At 36.3% G+C, this 22,505-nt stretch overlaps 1 protein-coding gene across 3 annotated transcripts in view; it reads left to right on the forward strand.

The window, feature by feature from the left end:
• PAPSS1 (3'-phosphoadenosine 5'-phosphosulfate synthase 1) overlaps nucleotides 1-22,505 on the forward strand; it is a 103,568-nt gene that overhangs the window by 72,682 nt on the left and 8,381 nt on the right. For all 3 annotated transcript variants that reach the window (XM_003899065.4, XM_009207320.3, XM_009207322.4), the window contains exon 11: nucleotides 13,383-13,612. In XM_003899065.4, coding sequence (XP_003899114.1) covers nucleotides 13,383-13,612 — 230 coding nt within the window. The remainder of the gene's footprint in view (nucleotides 1-13,382; nucleotides 13,613-22,505) is intronic.

A 22,505-nucleotide genomic window follows, 5' to 3' on the forward strand; every position in this document is an offset into this window, starting at 1 on the left:
TAGTGAGTTAGGATGGCCCTAGCAACATTCGTTAGAGGTGGAATCTCCAAACAAACTTATTTTTTTTTCAGAGCCTAGAGTTGTGGGTTGTGATATTCTTTGTATAATATGTATTCTTAATCTTTGTATTCTTACAATACCTGACTCATGATATTGGTATTATCTGCCTATATTTCTGTTGTTGAGAGGAGCAAATAGGATCAATGTAAATCATGTAACACATTGCCTGGCTCATGACAATATGTGGCAATTGGGCTTCCTTTAAAAAACTGCTTTGCTGCAAATTCTCAGCATTTCTAGGATTCTGGCCCCACATCCAAGGAACTGTCTGTATCTCCAGGCTGCTTCATAAGTCTATGAAGTCCTAGAGTTTGATTATGACAGGGAGCCTGGGATGACCTACTGCCTAACAGGTTTCATGTCAGAGCGTGTGTCTTAGCCTTGATTTGGGATATCCTTTGGTGTTTAATAATGTATAAAGCTAATATAAAGAAATTGAAAATACCCATTTTATGAGTGCCTATGCATGTGTCACTCACTGAATAGCTGCTTTGCATGCATTAGGTTACCCCACAACTTGGTGAGGAAGGTTTTATTCTTGTTTTACCAGTGAGATTACTGAAGCACAGAGAGGCTAAGTGACTTAACTGTAGTCTGTCAAAGAAGACCAGAGCTGTACAGTGATTAAAGTAATAAAAACAGAACTTTATTCAGGAAGTATTGCAACAGGAGAATAAAGACCTCAGTGTAGAACTGGGCTCAACTCTGAATACAGCATAGACAGGTGGGGATTGATAGCCAAGGACAGGGTGGAGGTAAGTGGATGAAAAACTACTGAGAGGAAACATTGGAAGCAGGGGATTCTGGGATAAGTGGGATTTTTGCTGAAGGCAGGCCAGGATCATCAGGTACCTGGGAAGTGGGTGGAAGATAAGGAATTTGATCAGATAATGAGGGTGAGCAGATACTGAGAATAGAGGATTCTCAATAAACAAACTTGGCAAGATTTTTGCTACAGTTGGGCAATGCAGGCCTGATAAGGATGGACACCAAAGGTCAAGGCTTAGAGGGCTCAGAGGAGCCTGACTAGTTAGTGTCTGTCTAGGAGAGACGCAGAACTGGAACTGAAACTTGGGCCTATTTTTTTTTTCCTTCTAGGGCTCCTTGCTGTCAGGAAGCCTCAAAGTAACTTTGGGCTTTGGCATTTGGAGGGAAGGCCAAGAAGTTCGTTGTTCTGGGTGCCTACAGAGCTCCCAGGTTTTCTAGGGAGACTAAGAGGCATGTTAAAGCTGTGTCTGCCTCTACATCTCTGTCTGGAGTGTGAATTGTGAGCGTAAGAGATGTGGTTCTTTTCAGGAAGGCCCAGCTCTGATGCCTGAGCAAAAGGTGGTTTTTTAACTTCTGAGTTTGTGAAGAATAAGCTTTAGAAATTCTAGTAAACATCTTAATATTTCAGACCATGAAGTGTTTTAATGTTTTTGGACTGGCAGTACTTAGGCTGTTGGATTGCGCTACTTAGGAAAAGTATCTCTTTTTCTCAAGGACCTAACTTGTGTGTTTGACTTATTTGGCTTATTTGCAGCCATAAGTGAAGAATTTTTTTGTAATAAAAAAAAACACCCTCATTTTTGTAGCTTTTCCAGTGACATCAGGAAAAAGTCTGTCAGTAATGCTTATTTGCCAGCTAATAATAATAAAATAAAAACAATGACTCTTCCTTTAATCATTTTCTGTAGGTCATTTAGAAGGCATTGGTACCAGATTTGTTTCCTTAGCACAAATGCTTTTCAGAACCATGAGCAGCTGTTAAGCCTATTTGGTTATCAACAGGATGTTCCTGATTTTCCAGTCTGTAAAGATTTTATGGCTTGAATCCTAAATTCCATTTCAGGAATGGAGGAGGCGAGGATGTGGAGGGAGTGTTAACTTTCTAATGCTAAAATGGTGTTATAGATACACATTTTGTCTTTCTGAGGTATTAATTGACTATGTAGGAAGTTCTGTTTGTCTCATCTCACTAAATACTAAGTCCATTTTTGTGAAGGATAAATAATACTTTCTAAGACCTGTGACATGAAAGTGTCAAAAGTAAGATGTTTTTGAGAATGTGGATATATGTTACTAACAGATATACCCTTGGTTTATGAAGTTTTAATGAGGATTACCAGTTGAATTTGGGGGAAAATGCAGTTGGAGGTAGAGATTATCCTTTGCCGTGAAAATTACCCATGCACTGTTAAATAACTCTTTAAAAGAAACTGATTCTGTGTAAGCGAGTGGATACCCTTCACCAGGGACAGTAGAACATACTATGACATGGATGCCAGTGTGCTTGTTTAATTAGTCCATACTTTACAACAGTATTTGGAGCAATGAGTAGGGTGTCTGTTAGGATAGAAACTTGTTCTTCCCTCTACACACTTCCAAGATCTCTAGCAACTGATGTTACTTCTTGAGATCTGAGTCTAATTATACAAGCCATAGACACCCAAGTTTTACTTGTACCTTTGACTCTCTTTGGGGGTCTTTGTTAATTTTGTCTTCTCATTTATCTTGTTCCAAAGTTTCTTGAGTAGTATGATACCGTTCACAATCTCTTTTCCAAAATCTTTAGGATTATGTATTACTTATTTCTCCTGATGGGTCTGGGATGGTACCCCCATGTTAAAGCACATTAATATTCCTGTAGCAAAGTGAATGATTTTTCTCACAAATAGGGTCGGCAAAAAGGCTGATTGAAACTTCCTCAGTTTTGATCAGGTTTTGCTACCAAGTGAGTTACAAAACTAGGTTTTTAGATTTCAGAAGTTTCGATAAGCAATTGTGGGCCTGTATCACAAATGCATTTAGAGTGTGTTGATTTACTTTGAAAGTAATTTTGGGGATCCCTGTAGTCTTTTTTATATACTTTTGGCTTATCTATGTCTTGAGAACTGAACTTATTTCATTAGGAAACATCAGATTTTGCAGGTGTTATAGGTTGCTTTTCATAGGGAAAAAAATGTCATTTTTTTTTCTCTTAATAGAGTTTCAGTTCAGAATTCGTTCTTGCTTGTTTCTTACTAAAGCAGTATCAAATTCAGATTTGTCTGTTAGTCTGATTTTTCAGGTTTTCAGCTGATTTCCCAGCTAGGTAATCTATACAGCTTCCTCCCTAAGTGTCCTTGACACAGTGTCAGTAGCTCAGTATGAATATGAATGTGTGGGTTTGGGGATCTCACAGACCCAGGTCCAAAGACTTGATCCTTCACTAGTTCATTTTGCAGCTAGGATATGTTATTTGAATTCTCCAAGTCCCTGTTTTCTTATTTGTAAAACAGGAATAATAACTATCTTATTGATTTGCTTTAAACATTAAATAATATTTATAAAACATTTTGTACAGTGACTGGCATATTAGGAAGAGCTTGTTAATTGTTACCTAGTTTAATTTCCTCTTCTCACCCTAATGAAGGACCTCATGAAATATTTTCCAGTGCCTTATCACCATGGTTGCCTTCCTCTATTTTCTTAGAATAATAATCAGTGGGAGGGCAGAGAGCCTCTTGAGGGCCCCTGGGTTTGAGGGGCAGGAAGAAGAGGTGGAGGCTGAGCGTTTCCAGGCTTGCTGTTTCTACTCTGAGTCCCCACTCTGGGAGGACTGATACTGTCCTCACCTGACTGGGGGTCTGGGCTCAGCCAGGGCAAGGTCACTTCCAAGAATAAAAGTAGTTTGGTTGCTGATTGTTCTGAAAAAAATGCAGCTCTTACATTTGAGGTATATCTTTTTGGAGATTGAGACATTATTCCTAAAGATAAAGGAAATTTGGGGGAAATTCTGTATATGTTGTATTGGACCTCATATATGAAATAAATAATTCAGACTCCATAATCTAGACTCCCTTTCAGCCCTTAAAATTGTTTGAGAGTTTTTGTAAGGTATGTTTAATTCTCTCCTACAAGATGAAGAATGAAACGTCTAAGTAACTTTCATAATTTTTGCATTGCAAACTAGAAATGTGACTCTCATGAGGCAACTGTTCAGTATCAGTACAGAGTAATAGAACTTAATAGAGGCACTTAGAATATCAGTTGTATTAATACAAAGAAGATCAAAAGCCACAGTATCAGGAATCTGTATGCTGGGAGGATGAGCGTTGCCTTTCACTTGCCTGTCTAGATTCTCCCAGTCAGCTTGAAGAGTTTAAAATAATTCCAATCTCTGGAAAATCAAGAGGCAGGCCACTATGATTCGGGAATTTCAAGAAAATGTATTAATGCTAGATAATATACAACCAAGATTAGAGATATTTTAATATCGAACTCATCAGATTAATTAAGGTATAGATTTTTTACACAGCAAAATTAGGTAATGCATTTGACTTCCTAAGGAATTTTTATAGCATTAACACAAATACATTTTTGACAGTCTAGAAAATAATATTCAAACATTTACTAAAAAAAAGTTTCTGTGCCTGATGTTCTTTTATAAACCCTTTGAGTATATAAAGTTGGCCTTAGAGAATGTTGACTTTAATAAAATTTATTACACTTAAATAAATGCAGATTTTGGTGTGAAGATACAAGGAAATAAACTACTTAAGTGGGACTTAAAATTTAATTGTTCAATTCATTATTCTCAGTATTTTTAATTCAGAAAAATTGAAAATGTCATATATCTAATCTGCCAGATTTCTGGAACAGTGAACTTTCTCAACCGTTAGGTGTGGGGAGAGAATGGTTTAGTGGTAGTGGCATTATATGTAAGCGGTATAGTCCATTTTATAATTTTATAATGTAACTTTAAATTTGAAAAGTAGGTTTTTAATTTGTTTTTGTTTTAGAAACTACTGAAAATAAAATTTACCAAAGTCTTTGCCAGGTTTGGAAGTGGGGAGATAAGTGATGGACACTATTTTCAAATGGATTTGGAATGTATATAAACATCAGGTTTATAAAAAGGGGCATGAATTAAAAGGTTAAGAAACTCTTCTCAATAACGTGCCATATTGGGATGAATCTAGAACCATTCTAACTCTGAAGGATTTTATATTATAAATGTTGTGTGTGGAGATATGTAACTGAGGTTCTTATCTATCAGCAATCATTGACTTATTAGTCATGTGGTATCTTAACCTATGATGGATGGCAAGGAGAAGCCATTATAGAATTAAAATTTTCATAGATAAATCTTTTAAAGCATTGACTATAATTTGGATCAGAAACTACTTTCCTATTCTCACTATTGGATAGTAAACTTAACTAATTCTTACTGGTATGACTCACACTATGGAAATTAAGTAAAAATTTGAGTAAACCTTAGCTCCACAAATGTCCTTGGGAAAGAAATTTTGAAACAAATATCTGTTTATTTTAATTATAGTTATTTATTTTTAGTAACCCATATTCTGCCTTCCATTTTGATAAGACAATTCTCAAACCCTATCTAAAGGTGAAATGAGATAATTGTTGAACCTAAGTATTATTTACTTGAATTTGGTCCTCCTGGCCTCCCCTGCTTTTTCATTTTCTTGAATAAGGCAGTGTGGAAATTTTGTACCACATTGTGAATCTGGTCCACACTGGGGATGTCATTATTCTGTTTCCAGAGTGTAAGCCCTGCCTTACACTCCAGAGTGTTACCCATTTGGTCTCTTCGAATTCGTACTTCTCATCACTCTCATTCCTCCTTTTGCTTGAGTTGCACGCTTCTGCTGTCGTTTTACTAGTAAGCGAATTCAGCGAGTGATTTTCCAAAATCAGATTCTCTAGGGCATGATGATTGTGATAGAGATCAAGGCCTAGAATGTTTGTTTCGTTTCTCCACAACGTTTCTATTATGTATTTTGTATTGTAAAACTGCTTCTTAAACTTCCTATATTATAAATATCTTCTTATGTTAATTTAGATATTGATCTTTTTTGAAATGGCACAGTTCCCTGCTGTTTAGGAATTTAATTCAATAACAACACCCAATTGAAGGATCTTTGGATTAGTTTCTGTCTTTTGACAACCTGTAATGAATCCTAAAGTGAACCTTTTTGCGTATTTGCCTCACAATATTTCTGGAATTGAAATTGCTTGGGATTTTTGACATATTATCAAAATCTTGCCTTTCAGATGTCTTATACCCAGTTTTCTTTCACAGAAGCAGAGCAAAGTAGTATAATACTGTTTAAAAAGGTAGTCACTGTGCACTCACACACCTGCTTTGTCACTGACTTTGAAATGCTGGAAGCTTGAAAGTTTGTGACTGACAAGATAAACAGAGAAGCACACTTACTAAGCCGGGGTCTCTGTGTACCTATGTCACCAAGTCCATGAAATACCACAGCTTCCAGAAAATGCAACTGTTGTGCTATTTTGGGCGATAAGAATATTTTAAAGTCTTTATAAAGTAATGTTTATTATGTAATTTTTTAGTTTCATGGTCCCAGCATGTAGATTATTCTTTCTGTAGGGTTATTACCAGCATATAAATTTATGTTAGTGGTTTTATTTTTAAAATGTTAACTCACTGGTCACCTCCTATTGTTTCTCCTTTTTTGTTTCCTATAATTGCCTCACTTTATCATAAAAAACAGTTTGTAGGAGATTGGAAGTATGTAGAGGAAAACAGTCCTTATTTGCTCCACCTGTTTCCTTTAATTATTGGCCTGCTTTTAAATGCAGAGGTCATTGAATTGACGTGTTGGATGAGTATCTTCTTGGCTTTGTTGATAACAAAAAGAATCATATTTGTGGAGATACTTTTCTCTTTAATTCTTTTGTTTATTTTAAACTGTACCCTAGTGAAAAAACATCAGCAAGTGTATACCATATTAATGCTTGGGAATAAAATACGGTATGAAAGATTAGATTTTTTTTTCCCTCAAATTTTTTCTCTCACTTTTTGTTTTTAGCAGTCATCTTTAGGGAACATGTCTTTTTCAGACAGTAGGTTTCTCTGGTCAAGGAACTGGAAATTGATGAAGTCTATCTAAGGAAGTGTATTCATGTTTTAGTCAACACCAATAGAATATAAAAAAGAAGGAAAAATAAAACATTTTAGAAAAACTTTAAAATAGTTTAGAGAATAGGCTGGGCGCAGTGACTCACGTCTGTAATCCCAGCACTTTGGGAGGCCGAGGCGGGTGAATCACGAGGTCAGGAGATCGAGACCATCCTGGCTGACACGGTGAAACCCCATCTCTACTAAAAATACAAAGAAATTAGCTGGGCGTGGTGGCGGGTTCCTTAGTTCCAGCTACTCTGGAGGCTGAGGCAGGAGAATGGTGTGAACCCGGGAGGCAGAGCTTGCAGTGAACCGAGATTATATCACTGCACTCCAGCCTGGGTGACAGAGCGAGACCCCGTCTCAAATATATACATATGTCTAAAATAGTGTAGAAATTTTGGATCTTGTGAATATTTTTCTTAAATTTAGCCATCTTTTAATTTTTTTTCCAACTTGTGTAATGTATACAAAATCTTATGGTTCATATACTTTGCAATACATTTAAGCAGTGTGAGTTAGGAACCCTATGCACCAAATTAGGTAAAATATGAACTATGTTTTAAGAAATGTATTTCTTTGTTTGCGTTTATTTTAAATGATGTGTAGATAACATATCTTGTTAATTATGTAGGTAAATTTGAAGCTTAATAAAATGTTCCCCCATTTACTTGGAAAAAGTAAAACATGGTAGGAATGTAAATTAATATTACTTTCTAAAAATATCTTGAATGGACCGCAAATGCACAGAATTGGATTAATCATAATCTGTGGTATGTGATGCCTTGTCATTAGCCTCTGAATTAATTACTCTTTTTAATTTTGATGATGTATGTATTTGTTATTTTAAAAACTGTTTAATGGCCAGGCATGGTAGCTCACACCTGTAATCCCAGCACTTTGGGAGGCTGAGGTGGGAGGGTCATTTCAGCACAGGAGTTCGAGACTAGCCTGGAGAACATGGCAAGACCTTGTCTCTACAAAAAATAAAAAAATAGCCGGGCATGGTGGCTCATCCCTGTGGTCCTAGCTATTTGGGAGGCTGAGATGGGAGGATTGCCGAGCCTGGGAGGCTGAACCTGCAATAAACCATTTTTGTACCACTGCACTCCAGCCTGGGTGACAGAGTGAGACCCTGTCTCAAAACCAATAAACAGACTATATAATGAACAACATAGAATTGCTGCTAACCTGATAAATATGACTTATGTCTAACAGGTACTCCTACCAATCCCCTTCTCACACTGCCATTCCCATCATCCACTGCCCCCCACCACCCAGATAATCTCTGTCCTGAATTTTGTATTTTTTCCCTTATCTTTACACACTTACACACACAGTTTTATTTCATGTACATATGCTTAAATGATATATTGTTTCATTTTACTTGCTTCCAACTTTGTGTTTTGGGACTTGCTTTCATTGCTTATGGCACTTATGGGAACATTTATGTTACTAAGATTCATGTGCTTGTGTATGACATATATGTCATATATGTGACATAGTATTTCATTCTGAAAATATGCCACAATTTATCTGTTTCCCATTGTTAAGTATTTATGTTATTTCCTTTTTTATTGGGTGTGTTCTATTTTTGTTTTATATTGTTTTTGTGCATGTGAGCAAAGTTTCTTCTAGGAATGGAATTTCTGGATCCTGTGAAATGCAAATATCCAACTTGAAATGGTAACATAAAATTATTTTTAAAAAAGATTGTATCAGTTTACACTCTCACACTCTGAGTGATAAAACTGAAATGATCTGCAAGTTATTTGACAGTTATCACCTTTTGGGGGAGGTGATTTGATAATGTGTAGCTAAAGTGTTAAAATTGAATGGTTTTTGGCTATCCTTTTTCTTAAGGAAATAATCAGATCTCTTCATGTCCTACATCTCAGTATGATGATTCTGTTCTCTGTATACTACCCTTGTGATGATCTTGTCTCATCTCCTGGCTTTAAATACTTTCTCTATTGCTTATTTTGCTTAAGTATCTATCTCTAATTCACATCTCTTTTCTAAACTTCAAACCCATAGATCCAGCCACCTGAGACTTGAATTATCAAATAGTTCAAACTTATTTAAAATGTTAACTGCCTCATTTTACCCCTTTCATATCTGGTTTATCTACAGCCCCTCCCCATCTAAATTGATTACTGTACTTTGAAAAATCTTGGAATCGTCACTGAAAAATCTTGGAATCATGATTGACTCCTCTCTTTCTGTTATACTCCATGCCTGATCTATCTACAAAAATGCCGCTGCCGCCTCTTTCAAAATATATTTGAATTCTGCCATGGTTGTGATGGAGTAACTGATACTTGGCTTTGCCCTCATACGTTGGACTTGCCTTCTTGCTGAAAATAGTAATAAAATTAAGTATGTAAAACGCCTGTTTAAAAGAATTGGAAAATAGGCAGTGCAGGAAAATGATCCCTGAGAGATGGAAAACACACAAAATAGACCCCATCTTTACCCTGGTTCTCTGCCTGGAGACAATTTCCAGAGCTCAGCATGTGCAGTTGGAACCCAAGTAGAGGACAGTGGTCCTGTTAAGCTAAGGAAGCAGAGATTTTGGAGCTGCTGAAGCAGACATGCTGAGTGTTTACAGGAGTGGAGGGGCAACAGGAGTGCACTAGTGTCTGCATTAGGAGGGTCACAGTGAAGTGGTCACTGGGCTCAGACCATGGCTTTGAGATGGGTGAAGAACTGTGTGCATTGTGCTTGCTGCTGGAACAGAGTGCCGCCAGGTATTCCCATACACAGTCGCCACTGACAGATTATACAGCAGGAACAAGAAAGCAAAATGTAGCTTATCAGGACCAGGAAGAGAACCCTCTTTCTTCTACAGTGTCTTTCTAAAGTCCTGAACTGATAGAACTTAATGCTATGCTCACTGTAAAGGGAAAATGCTTAAAGGAGTTTAATCCATTATCGCAGAATAGGTACTGAGGGTGGATTTGGAATTGAGAGGCAAAAGATTGATGACTAACACAGAAGGCTAGACTAGACCTGCCCCACAGGGTCTAATGCCAAGCCTCAAAAACAGAAGAAGTGCCTGTAAATAACCTGCCTGCTAAAATCAAGTCTTCACACTCTGAAGGAAAACAATACAATGCAGACTCCTTAAATCGTCCACAAGTCCAGCATACAATAACAAATTACTGGAAGCATACAATAGCAAATTACTAGAAGCAGCAGCAAAATGTGATTTATAATCTAGAGTAAAAACTGTTACTAAAGACATACCTGAGATGATGCTGTTGGAATAAGAGCATTAATGCCTTTAAAAAAAATACATAGTCCTATGGATGGGGAATCTCAGAAGAATGAAAACTGTTTAACAACAACAATAACAACAACAACAAAAAAACCCCAGGAAATAATACATCTTGACCTAAGTCTGTCAGGGAGATAAGCAGGAAACTCTCACTGGTTCTCAGCGCCCATTTTATAGGTAGCATGTCATCTTTTTCAGAGGGTGAATTTTCTTTAGAAACTCTGGTTAGGAAGCAATTCATTCAGCTGAGTTTCGCAGGAAATGTTTCACTGAGTAATAGTAACAGCATCAGTGTGTGTGGCTGTATTTCTTGAGGGCCAGGTGCTATCTTGAGTGCTTTCAAATCTTCTATTAACCTTTGGTGTTAAGCATTATTCTCATTTTTATAAATTAAAAGACTGCATTTATGTAAGGAACTTACTTAAGGACACTCAGTCAGTAAGGGGCAAAGCTAGGACTCAAATCTAGGATAGTCTGACTCTTAAGGTCTGTATTCTTAACCAGATATACCATTGATGAAGGCTGACTTACATTCTCTTGACTACAAAGTATAATAACTTTTCAGTAGGTTATAAGTTGACTCACAACAGGTATTCTTGGAAGAGCTTCATGTGTTCTGTTTATTCGTGTTTATTCAAAATTTAAAAGTATTCTCATTGGAGAACCATTCAGTAAAATGTAAATGAAAATCATTCAAGTCACCTGCAAGAGAATGTTGACTCATGGTTTTAATTTACTCATATAACCTCTAGAGGAAATCAAAGAAGCAATTAAATTTTCTAGTAATTGTACAAGACTAGAAATTAGAACTGGCCACTGCCATCAATAATGCTCTACCCCCTGGTAAGGTGCTTAATTTTTCTGAGCTTCAGTTTCCTCTCTGATTTTAAAAGGACAAAAGGAATTGGGTTAAATTATCTGAGCTTCCTTACATATTAAAGCTAAGTCAAACATTTCCAGATTATTGACCTTTGGGTACTTGAATGTGATAGACATAGATATTTAATAGGCAAATTAGGTTTACTGAAGTTCAGAGAACTTAAACTGCCCTTTTAATTTCACTCCATATAAGTATCTTCTAATTTGCATGAGGCAGAAAAGATTTTCCATTTAAGTGGAGTTGCAGAGCAATTAATTGAAGATAAAATTCTGATTGATCCCTTGATTACAGGAGTCTGAACTGAGAGGTCGTATGTCTATCTACTGTGTAGGGACTGAGGGGAATGATCAGAATTGTTGTGAAGAGCTGAATCTGAGGGTGGGTGGAAGAAGTAGTAGCATATATATATATATGGAACAAACATCTGTCAGCATCATACTTTGCCATATTGTTCATTCAGAACTATGATAGTTCCTTCCTAGTTCTAGGAACTAGGAAAGTGCCAGGGGGCTTTTTAATGGGCCACAATTGGAAGAAGTGCGTATCACTTTGGCAGTCATTCCTTTGGTCAGTACTCAGTCATATGGCCACACTGCAAGGAACATGGGAATTATGTTAAACTGTGTGCTCATGAAGAAGGTTAGAGCAAGGTACACAGAAACCTGGGAAAACTATGCAAGTGGAAAAAAATCAAGGCAATCTTTAACTCTAGGAAAAACAGTTGTACAAAAAGGGGATTAAAATAGAGATAATAGTGGCGAACATTTATTGTATGCTTACTGTGTGCCAGCTGTTATTCTAAGCCCTCACATGTTTCGTTTATTAATTTTCTTAAAACTTCTATGAGATAAATACTATTATAATCCTCACTTTACAAATGAATATTGATTTCACCAAAAATATTGATATCACTGTACCTGTTGGAGAATAAGAACCTCATTAAATACTCAAATGTGGTAGAAAATCTAAGTGAGGTGGAAATAAGGTCTATGTTATATACTATGTAAAATTAAACAGTCAAAACAAAGTGTAAGCATGCTGTTTGAAAACATGCAGGCAAACATCAGTAGAAACAACTGAAAAAGTTAAAACCCCTCAGGGTGAACAATTCAGGTGTGAGGTATGGAATTGCCCTCTTACTGTTGCACTTTCTAAACTATGTTGGTAAATAGATAAGTACCTGGTATGCAGGAAATTATCGGGAGACATAAAATGAAAACAAAACCATAAAAGATGATTTGGTTATTTATGTGTAGTGGTCATCATTTATACCTTATTTTAATATGGAACAGTGATGGTTTTATAAATTACTAAATAATAGAGCCTTACACTGAAAGGGAGCTAAGACCAAATTTCTAGGCCTGAGTTTATCCTAAACATTATTGATCAGTCACGTAACCTTCACTTTCTTCAAATCTTAAGGAGACTGTTGAACTAGAGATGGTCTTTTACTGTCACTTTAAGTTCTAAGGTTTCATTATTCCAGGTGTTAGACTAATTTTGGTTTTTTTAATAATAGATCTTACTAGGTCTGAAACTAGAGGCTTCAAGGCTAGTTTTGAATGCAAACATGGCCGTTTACTCACAACTAATCTTTTTTTTTTTTTTAGCTAGTATTGGGCATATGTTACAAGATTAGTTATATATTAGTTATATGATTTTCTCAGTACGAGTTTTTGTAAGTACTTACATGTCTTTTTTATCCAACAGGGTTTTTTTTCTTAACCTGTTAAAGTATAATATACAGAAAAGTTCATAAATTATAAGTGTGTATATATCTCAATGAACTTTTACAGTGAGCACACCCTAATTACCAGTACCTAGATACTGGATCAAGAAACAGAGCATTACCATGATTCCAGAAGCTCCTTGCAGTTGCCTCCCTCCAGGGATCAGCCATTATCCTGACTTCTAACCTCAGAGATTAGATTTTGAGCTGTATAAATGGCATCTGGTAGTTGTGTAAAATCAAACATCTAGACACATGTACATTTACATATAAGTAATACATAAATATATATACATATATATCCATAAATATTTATGCTTTTAATCTTTTGGTTTGGGGGAGATTTGTTGTTGTTTTTTGTTAGTTTTGTTTCTGGCTTCCCATGATGATACATCTAAATTTGTTGAGATTTCCTACTGATAATGATTATGTAAAAAGCATATGCATTTATTATCCACTTACTACTTCTAAGTACATAGTCATAAAAGCAAAGTTATCCAAAATGAAACTTTTATTCTAGGTCCAGTGGCATTGCAGAGCACGGATGGTTGCAGGAGCCAACTTTTACATTGTTGGACGAGACCCTGCTGGCATGCCTCATCCAGAAACAGGGAAAGATCTTTATGAGCCAAGTCATGGTGCCAAAGTGCTGACGATGGCCCCTGGTTTAATCACTTTGGAAATAGTTCCCTTTCGAGTTGCGGCTTACAACAAGAAAAAGAAGCGTATGGACTACTATGACTCTGAACAGTAAGTCTTACATTCTTTATACAAATCTTTGAAGTACTTTGTGGTCTAGCTGCACCCAGGGATTTAGCTTGTTGTCTAATCTTTACAACTGTACTGATGACAGGCTTTGTTGTACCCATGTCAGAGAAAGGTAAACCCAGAAAACTAATTTCCCAATATTCTGGAAATTAGAAGTAGAAATAAAACTTGAATCTAGTTTCATGGTTTCAGGAATTTTGTTTTGAAGTCTGTAAGGACAGTATTGTTATTTCTGTGCCTACTGTGTCTGCTGTAGCTTACTGAGCATAAGTAGTTTGAGGACTTAGTGATGATTACTCTGGTAAGCCCAGGAAATCTATGTATGGAGAGAGAGTTTAGCTAATATTTGTGCAATCACTATGTGACAGGCAATGTCCTAATTATTTACGAGTATTAAATTGTTTACAGGTTGTGTATCCCTTGTATGAAATGCTTGGGGCCAGAAGTGGTTTTGATTTTGGTTTCCTTCAGATTTTGGAATATTTGAATATTTGAATGAGGTACCTTGGGGATGGGACTCAATTCTAAACATGAAATTCATTTATGTTTCAAATATACCCTTATATGTATAGCCTGGAGGTAATTTTATACAGTATTTTACATAATTTTGTGCGTGAAACAATTTGTGTACATTGAGCCATCAGAAAGCAAAAGTGTCAGAGATGGAATTTTCTACTTTTGTCCTGTTGGTGCTCAAAAATTCTCAGATTTTGGATTGTGGATTGGAGTGCTCAAATTGTATTTTCTGTAACAATCTCTAAAGTAGGTGCTGTTACCTCCATTTTATAGGTGAGTATCCTGAGGCATACAAAGGCCAAATAGCTTGTATAAGGTCACAGGACTAGTAAATGGTAGCTCAGCATATGAAGCCAGGCAGTCTGGTTGTAGAGTCTGTGCTCTTAATCATTAACAGCACAACTTCTGTCTTCAAAGATCTTAGGAAGAGCAAAAAACCCCAAGCTTTTAGTACAAATTATTGGTAGTATTGAACATTGTATTTGTCCATTTTCACAGTATTATAAAAAACTACATGAGACTGGATAATTTATAAAGAAAAGAGGTTTAATTGAGTCACAGTTCTGCATGGCTGGGGAGGTAAAGGGGAAGCAAAGCACAATTTACATGGCCCCAGGAAAGAGAACAAAGCGGGGAAGCGCCACACTTCTAAACCGTCAGATCCATGAGAACTCACTACCATGAGAACAGCATGGGGGAAACTGCCCCCATAATCTAATCACCTTCCACCAGGTTCCTCCCCTGACGTGGGGATTACAATTCAAGATGGAATTTGGTTGGGGACACAGAGCCAAACTATATCAAACATACGTGAGGGGACTTCAAACAGTTTATGGAAAATGAAATTAAAACATACAACTAAAAAATGTAAAGTTTATTTCTCAACGTAAGCTCCATCAAGATCAGGACACTTTTGTGAGTGATGATACCAGTCATTTAATCCATTCCTGAAGGAGGAGGGTATCTGGAGATCTGGAGACTAGGGATAAAAAAGAACCAAGCGTCCTGGGAATTTAACCATGTCAATGTAGTCTTTTTTGACTGAAGAAAAATGGGTGCCCCTTAAAGATTTTTTAAGATTAGGAAATGGAAGCCAGAAAGAGCCAAATTAGGACCTTAGAGATGGATGCCTAATAGTGTCCCGTTGAAATTCCTGTAAAATTGCCCTTGTTTGATGAGAGGAATGAGCAGGAGCATTGCCATGGTGGAGAAGGACTCTCTGGTGAAGCTTTCCTGGGCATTTTTCCGCTAAAGCTTTGGCTAACTTTCTCAAAACATTCTCATAATAAGTAGATGTTATTGTTCTTTGGCCCTCCAGAAAGTCAACAAGCAAAATGCCTTGAGCATCCCAAAAAACTGTTTCCACGACCTTTGCTCTTGACTGGTTCACTTTTGCTTCGACTGGACCACTTCTGCCTCTTGGTAGTCATTGCTTGGTTGTGCTTTATTTTCAGGATTGTACTCGTAAAGCCATGTTTGGTCTCCTCCCTCAATTCTTACCAGGATCTTGATCCCACTTGTTTAAAATGTCCATTGACAGCTTTGCTCTTGTCTGCAGCTGATCTGGGTTTGGCACCAGTCAAGTGAAAAGTTTGCTTAACTTTAATTTTAATTTTAACTTTAACTTTAATTTAACTTTAATTTTACAGTCAGAATCGTGTAAGCCACACCAATTGAGATGTCTATGGTGTTGGCTTTTGTTTCTACTGTTAATTGTTGGTCTTGGGCATGGACAAGATTAACTTTTTCCTTGAAAATTTATGTGGTCTGCCACTATGGGCATCATCTCCAACATCATTTTGTCTCTTCTTAAATGTAAACTGCTGATTTCTTTGGGACATTATCCCCTTAAACTTTTCCTGAAGCATCAGTGATTTCACCATTCTTTTACCCAAGCTTCACCATAAAGTTGATGTTTGTTCTTGCTTCAGTTTTAGCAGAATTCATATTGCCCTGATAGGGGCTCTTTTCAAACTGATGTCTTATCCTTCCTAGTGCCTCAAACTAGATCCCGTTCAGACATGTTATAATCAGTTAGTGTGAGTTTATTTTGGTGAAAAATTGAAATCCATGCATAGTTTTTTTTCATAATGAACATTTTCCATGAACCTTTTGGAGACCCGTTGTATCTGTCTCTCTTTGACTGACAGAATTGTATTAACTTTCATGTATAGGTAGTACACTCTGTAAGTTTAAAGTGGTAGTGTGACAGGTAGGTAGCTCTGTCCTTGCTATGTGACTTGAGAGTCCTGTCTTCTCTGCCCTGTTTCCATGTCTCTGGAATAAAGGCAGTGGACAGGGTGATTCACTCTTAGCCCAAAAGGTATAGCTCTTTGCATTATCTAGAGCACCTAGTCATTTTTATATCTTAGTAGGTACTTGTACATATGAATTGTTTTGTGCTTGACCTTTATTTAGTATACCTGCTCTTTTAGTACAAATCACAATCCACATTCAGCAAGCAAACAGATAATTCAGCAAGCAAAACAGGTAATTTTTTAAATTTACATTTTTATCAGTGTCAGCTCTACTGATAGGAACTAATTGGAAATTGACTATGGCCTAGTAACCATTAATCTGAAAGCTGCCATCCTTTGCCGTGATACTTCATAGTTGGTTCCCCATTTAGGAATAATGCAGCCCAGACCCTGTGTCCTCATTTGTGTGGCTCATTTTGTAATAGTGGAGACAGAAGAGAAAAAGAAACCTTTAAAAAATTAAAACAACATTCTCTTGTTTCTAAAATGGATGTAAAGTTTGTTGTCATTTGATTTATTTGAAATAAATGATAAGTTGTCTGGAGAAAGAAGTACTGTTATTACCAGTGGAAATTGGGGAATGTTAGGTTTCTCATTAATGACAGAAATAATTCTGGAGACAATGCATACTTTTAGATGATAGCAGACTTTTCTGAGAGGTGAACTGTAGCTAAAATACAGGAAAGTCTTATGAGAGTGAATGAACAGAAAAGGCTTTCATAACTGGTGCAGGCAAGTGTAAAAGGACTCCTGACTGTTCCCTATATAATTCAAGACAGGAGGTATTCTAGTTTATATTTTCTGAAGATCTGAAATGTGGCCCAGATTCTAGTATACTTCTGAACCACACCAAGAGAAAAATTTGCAACAAACTAGAACATTTTTACCCTTGTACAAAATTAGGTTTGTAAACATTTAGAAATAGTTCTAAATCATGTGGAGTTTTTTTGCCTTTAAAAGAAATATGTATATGTATGGCATATATACTATATATGTACACCTAGTACGATTTCAGTGTCTAAAAAGTGCAACTGTAAAAGTGGTGTGCTGAGAGTTGTAAAAGGATTTTTTCTACCAATGGACCTTTTCTACCAAAGGATGCCTTAAAATTTTTTTAAGAAAAAAAGAATAAAAATAAATTATAGTAAACTTGGAACTGTTTTACCACAAAAGGTGATTAAAACTTAAAAATATAAATTGATTATTAAGGGAAGTAAAAAAGTTTTGGGTACACTTCTGCCCTTTTATGGTAGGCCATTGTCAAAAATTCTGATTTACTTAGTCTGGGGAGAGGCCTTATAATTTGTAGTTCTTTTAAAAGCTCCCTACCCTAAAACCACTAAAAAAGGGTAGAAGTGCCTTCCTACAGATCTATAAAACATACAATGTCAGGTGAAATGCTGGGCCCAGAAACCTTTTGCTTCTCACCTAGCATAAAATTTATTTAGTTTTTGTATAAGGGATTATGAACACAATCTTTTCTGAGAGTTAGGATTAACTTCCTTAAGTTGCTAATATAGTGGCAAGGGAGAGAAAGGAGAGAGAAATAAAACTATTCTGCTAGTGGCTAAATGCTTAAAACTTAGATGAATATCCATTTTGATGAGTTATGAAAACAAAACCAAACTAAAAAGAGTAGAGCTTTTTTTTACACTTACTTGTGCCGAAATGTTTCATTACTGTGGTCTCTGCATGATCAGTTGGTTTAATCATACGCAGGACCCTAAACCCCATCTGTATGTAGTTGACTGATGTGCTGGTAAGCCTTTGATAACTTTGATATTTGGTTAAATAACTGTGTAGTATTGCTTTAAGTTTCTCTTTTAATCATTCAGAAGCTAAATAATTACATCAGTCTCATAAGATTTTCCAAAGATGAATTCTATATTAGTTGCACGAGTGGCTCATTTTCTTGGAATTTTTGGGGAGTTACCAAATCTTAATAGGTAATAACTGGGGAAGCTTTAAAACTGCCTTAGTTTTCTAACTTTTTGTGTTTGTGTTCAAAAGTAATTAAGTTGATGGTAATACATTGGAAAGTGATTAAAATTTTGTGGAAAGGCGATAGCCTTTGATGTAGTGAGAAAAGAGTTATTAATTATGCACAGATGAGGTTGTCTTTTGTTTGATTAATGGATGTTACTTAGCGCCAGCTTTTATGTAATTAATGAATTTGTTTTGTTTTTTATTTGATTAAATAACAATGTAAGACAAGGCTTAGGAGAAAAGAAACAAACTTCATGAAGATTTCAGGCAAAACATTGTTGATAGGAATTATGACAAAAATCATCTGTTTATATTTAGAAAGTTAAGGAGGTTCAAATTAGTTGTAATAGGGACTAAAGGAAATTTAGTTTTAGGACTACAAGATTAAAGTCCAATCTTTCAGATATTGCAAATAAACTTTTAGAGGTAATTCAATTATTTATATTTTTTCCCTCTATTATAAAGTAAGTCTTTGTATTAGGGTAGATAGATACAGAATTATTTAGATTAGTGAAATAGTAAACTCAAAAAGCAGAGTACACACGAGTGAGAGTGCCTTGTGGAAATTTGTAAATGAATGGGTAGGTGGACATAAATGCCTGTTGTCTGGTTATTTCCACATTTTCAATACAGTATTTCTTTCGTGTTTGATGCCAGAGTATACTTTAAATCATGTACTATTAGTGTCATTTTTAAAAAACACTCTGACTGTAGGCATCCTTCGAGGCTTTTTCAGATATACTTTCCATGGGAGAGCTCATCTGTTCCTGTGGTTTCTGTGGGGGTGATTTTTAAACCTGTACATCAGTGTTTCCCAGTCATATTAGTTTTTTGTTGTATAACAAAGCACCACTGAAAATAACACCCATTTCTTACCTCATGCATGGTTCTTTAGGGCAGAAGACTGGGTGTGCTTGACAGGGTTCTCTGACCAGCTTGGGTTCTTATCTGAAGGCTCTGAAAAGAATCCACTGTCAAGTTGAACCTTGATATTAGCAGAGTTCAGTTCCTTCTAGTTACAGAACTGAAGTCCTTATCTTCTTACTGGCTATTGGCTGAGGATTGTTGTCTGCTCCTAGAGGCTACTTTTGGTCTTTTTTTGTGGACCCCTCCCTCTCAGCAGTAGATCCTCCCTCATGTTGCATCCCTGTCATGCCTCATGTCTCTCTGACTTCTCTTCTGCTACAAGACAGGAAAATTTGAGTGAGTAGCTTAGGGCCACCCAGATAATTTTGCTATCTTAAGGTCAACTGATGAGTAACTTTAATTGTATATGCAAAATCTCTTTTGCCATGCGATAACATAGGATGGTAATAACACTGGGGGCAAAGGTCATTGGGACCATGTTAGAATTCTGCCTGCCACACTAGTGAACATTTCTACTTAAATTTCTTGCTTCTTTGATTTCTTTATAAATTTATTTCTTCTTTGGCCATTCCTTAAAATGACCAAAACCAGCTTTACCCTTTACCCTCATAATATCCCCAAATCCTACATTTATTTAGTTACTTCTTATTCGCACTATATAGAACCTTCAAGTCCTTTATCCTTTTCCCTCACTCTTCATAGCCAAGTCTTATCAAGTTGACCACTGAAATGTTTCTTGTGTGAATGCTTTCCTTTCCCTTTCTTGCCACAGTCTTTGCAATACACAAGTATTTCTGTTAGAGTATTGGGAAACTGTGTTTTCTGTTAATTCATACAATGCTTTGTTTTTATTAATTTTGATGTTTCTTCTGAATACATGTAGAGTCCGACTATAACTACATGAATTTACCAATGAGTCTCATCCTGTATTTGTCAATTTTGCACATACTTTATTGTAGGGAGTTGCTTCATGATCATTAATAGATAAGACCTAATTTAAACTCTATCATGTTGTCTTCTAGTATGCATTTGAATTATAATTAGGTATAGTATAACTATGTATATTTTTGAAAAGCAAATTATATATTTTACGTATACTAGATCTAGTATTGAGGTCAATATATTCTATTGAAATTAGTAAAAACTTTGACTTCACTTTGCATTATTCATTTATTAACTTCTTCTGGAGCCTTTACTATTTGCAAGCCATTGCTAGGTTGTAGGCACTATAGTTGGAAACAGGCAGATATTGTCATCTCCCTTATGGAACTTAAATTCTAGGAAAGAAGACAGATAGTAAACCACTGACCACACAATTAAGGATGGTAAGTACTTGGCAGAGGACTGTGGAAAACTCAGCACTTGTTTGAGTAAGTCTGAGGTACCGGGGATAGGTTCCTGGAGTAAGTGATGTTTGTGCTGAGCTCCAGAAGATGAGTCGGCACTCCTTTGATGAAGAAGGGAATAATAGTATTCTGGACAAAAGGATCTGTGCATGTCAAGGTCTAGGTGAGAAGGATCATAGAGGGTTGAACTGAGTGAGGTAGAACAAAGTCAAAGGAGGATGATGAGATATTTGGGGCCCAGATAAGGCAGTTCTTGAAAGGTAGGAGCTGGAGTTGATAAGAATTTTTAAAAGATGGTGGTGTCACTGTGGATTGGTTATAAAAAATTCAGGTTTCTGGTAAAGAGGTAGGTTAGATTTACAGATTGCCTTTCTGAAGAAATTAAAAATGCTGAATTAAATAAAACATTTTCATAAAAGTATTGTGGATCTGACAAGATGATGATAAGAACTGTGAGGCCAAAACCAGTAAGTGAATGCTGAAAAGTCAGATAAGCTGAGTGCTGAAGCTGCTTTTGCCCTGTTAAACCTAGCAAACTTGAGAGTATTGATTTTCAATGCCTCATAGTATGGATGGGGACAGAAAATACAACTCTGGTCATGATCAAGGTGGAGAGCCCAACAGGAGACACTCCCATTCAGTTGAGACTCCCTCCTACCTTAATTAAGTGTAAGGGAGAACCTGAAGTGAACCCGATTCCTTCCCCTGTTCTAGGAGACTGTGAGCAGGACATTCTGCTTTAAGCTCGAAAGCTGGAATCTCTCCTCATGTGGGCCAAACTTACATTACCTGGGTGATATTAAAACAAACAAAAAACCCTCAAGTCGTGAAGTTAGTTTTTTGTGGTTCTTGACTAGGCAGGCCTGTAAGCATTCAGCAGAAGCAAACATAAACTCTTCTTAGAGCAGCACATCAGCGTCCTAGGTCTCGACTTCCTCCTATAAATGTTTATATATACTTAATGAACAGTTTTAGTCAAAAATGACAAAGGATTCAAGGAAACAAAGTACCATAAGCAAGAAAAAAATGGAAACTATAGTTAGCAGAAGCAGACCTGCAGAGACTTCATGTTAGAATTACCAGATATAGGTTATAAAATCACCATACTTGTAGTGTTTGTAAAACCAAGGACAAGTGTGAAAGTAGCCACATGGAACATAAAAGTTATAAAAGTGACCTAGGAGTTTAGAAAAGAGAAAGAAAGACAGGGAGGTGAGTGTGTAGGCATGTATCAGTATCATATGGGTGGGTTGCAGTGGGCAGATTGAAGGAAGTGGCTTGACTTCGAAGCATCTTCAGGAGGCACAGTCAGTAGGACTTGTAGTATAACTGTTATATTAAATGAAGGCTGTTTTGTTTTTTCTTATCAAATACATAAATCTACTCAAAACAGACAAGCAATTTTGTTCAGTGTCCTCCTTTGTAATTCCACAGGTAATGGGCAGAGTTTTAATAGAAAGAACTGGAGGTATGAAAGTGTGATGGAATTAGTGAAGAGTTCGTGTTTCACACACCATTGTTATTGTGTACAATTTTAAGTTTTCTGTACAGCAGATCTTTTGATTCCAAACGTGTTTGGATGGCAAGAGTCTGCTTCTACATTTCGTAAAGCAGTTAATAAAAGATTTTGTGTATTTTGCTCTCTTTAGACTATTTTATCTAATAATAGAAGATGGCAAACTTTCTTTAATCAGTAATGAAACAGATGACATGGAAATATGCATTATTTGTTTTATCCTTTCAATAGCCCCTCTTTTGAAACCATTCTAGAGAGGTGAGAAGCTTACATTTTCTGGAAACAAAATAGAAGTGATTTTTTTTCCCTTAGTGGTTAATACTAGGAATGACAGATGACACCATTAAAGAGATGTTGTTATGATATTTTTGGTATAAAACCCAGCA

Source organism: Papio anubis, chromosome 3 (assembly GCF_008728515.1).
Source record: "Papio anubis isolate 15944 chromosome 3, Panubis1.0, whole genome shotgun sequence".
NCBI classification, from domain to species: domain Eukaryota; kingdom Metazoa; phylum Chordata; class Mammalia; order Primates; family Cercopithecidae; genus Papio; species Papio anubis.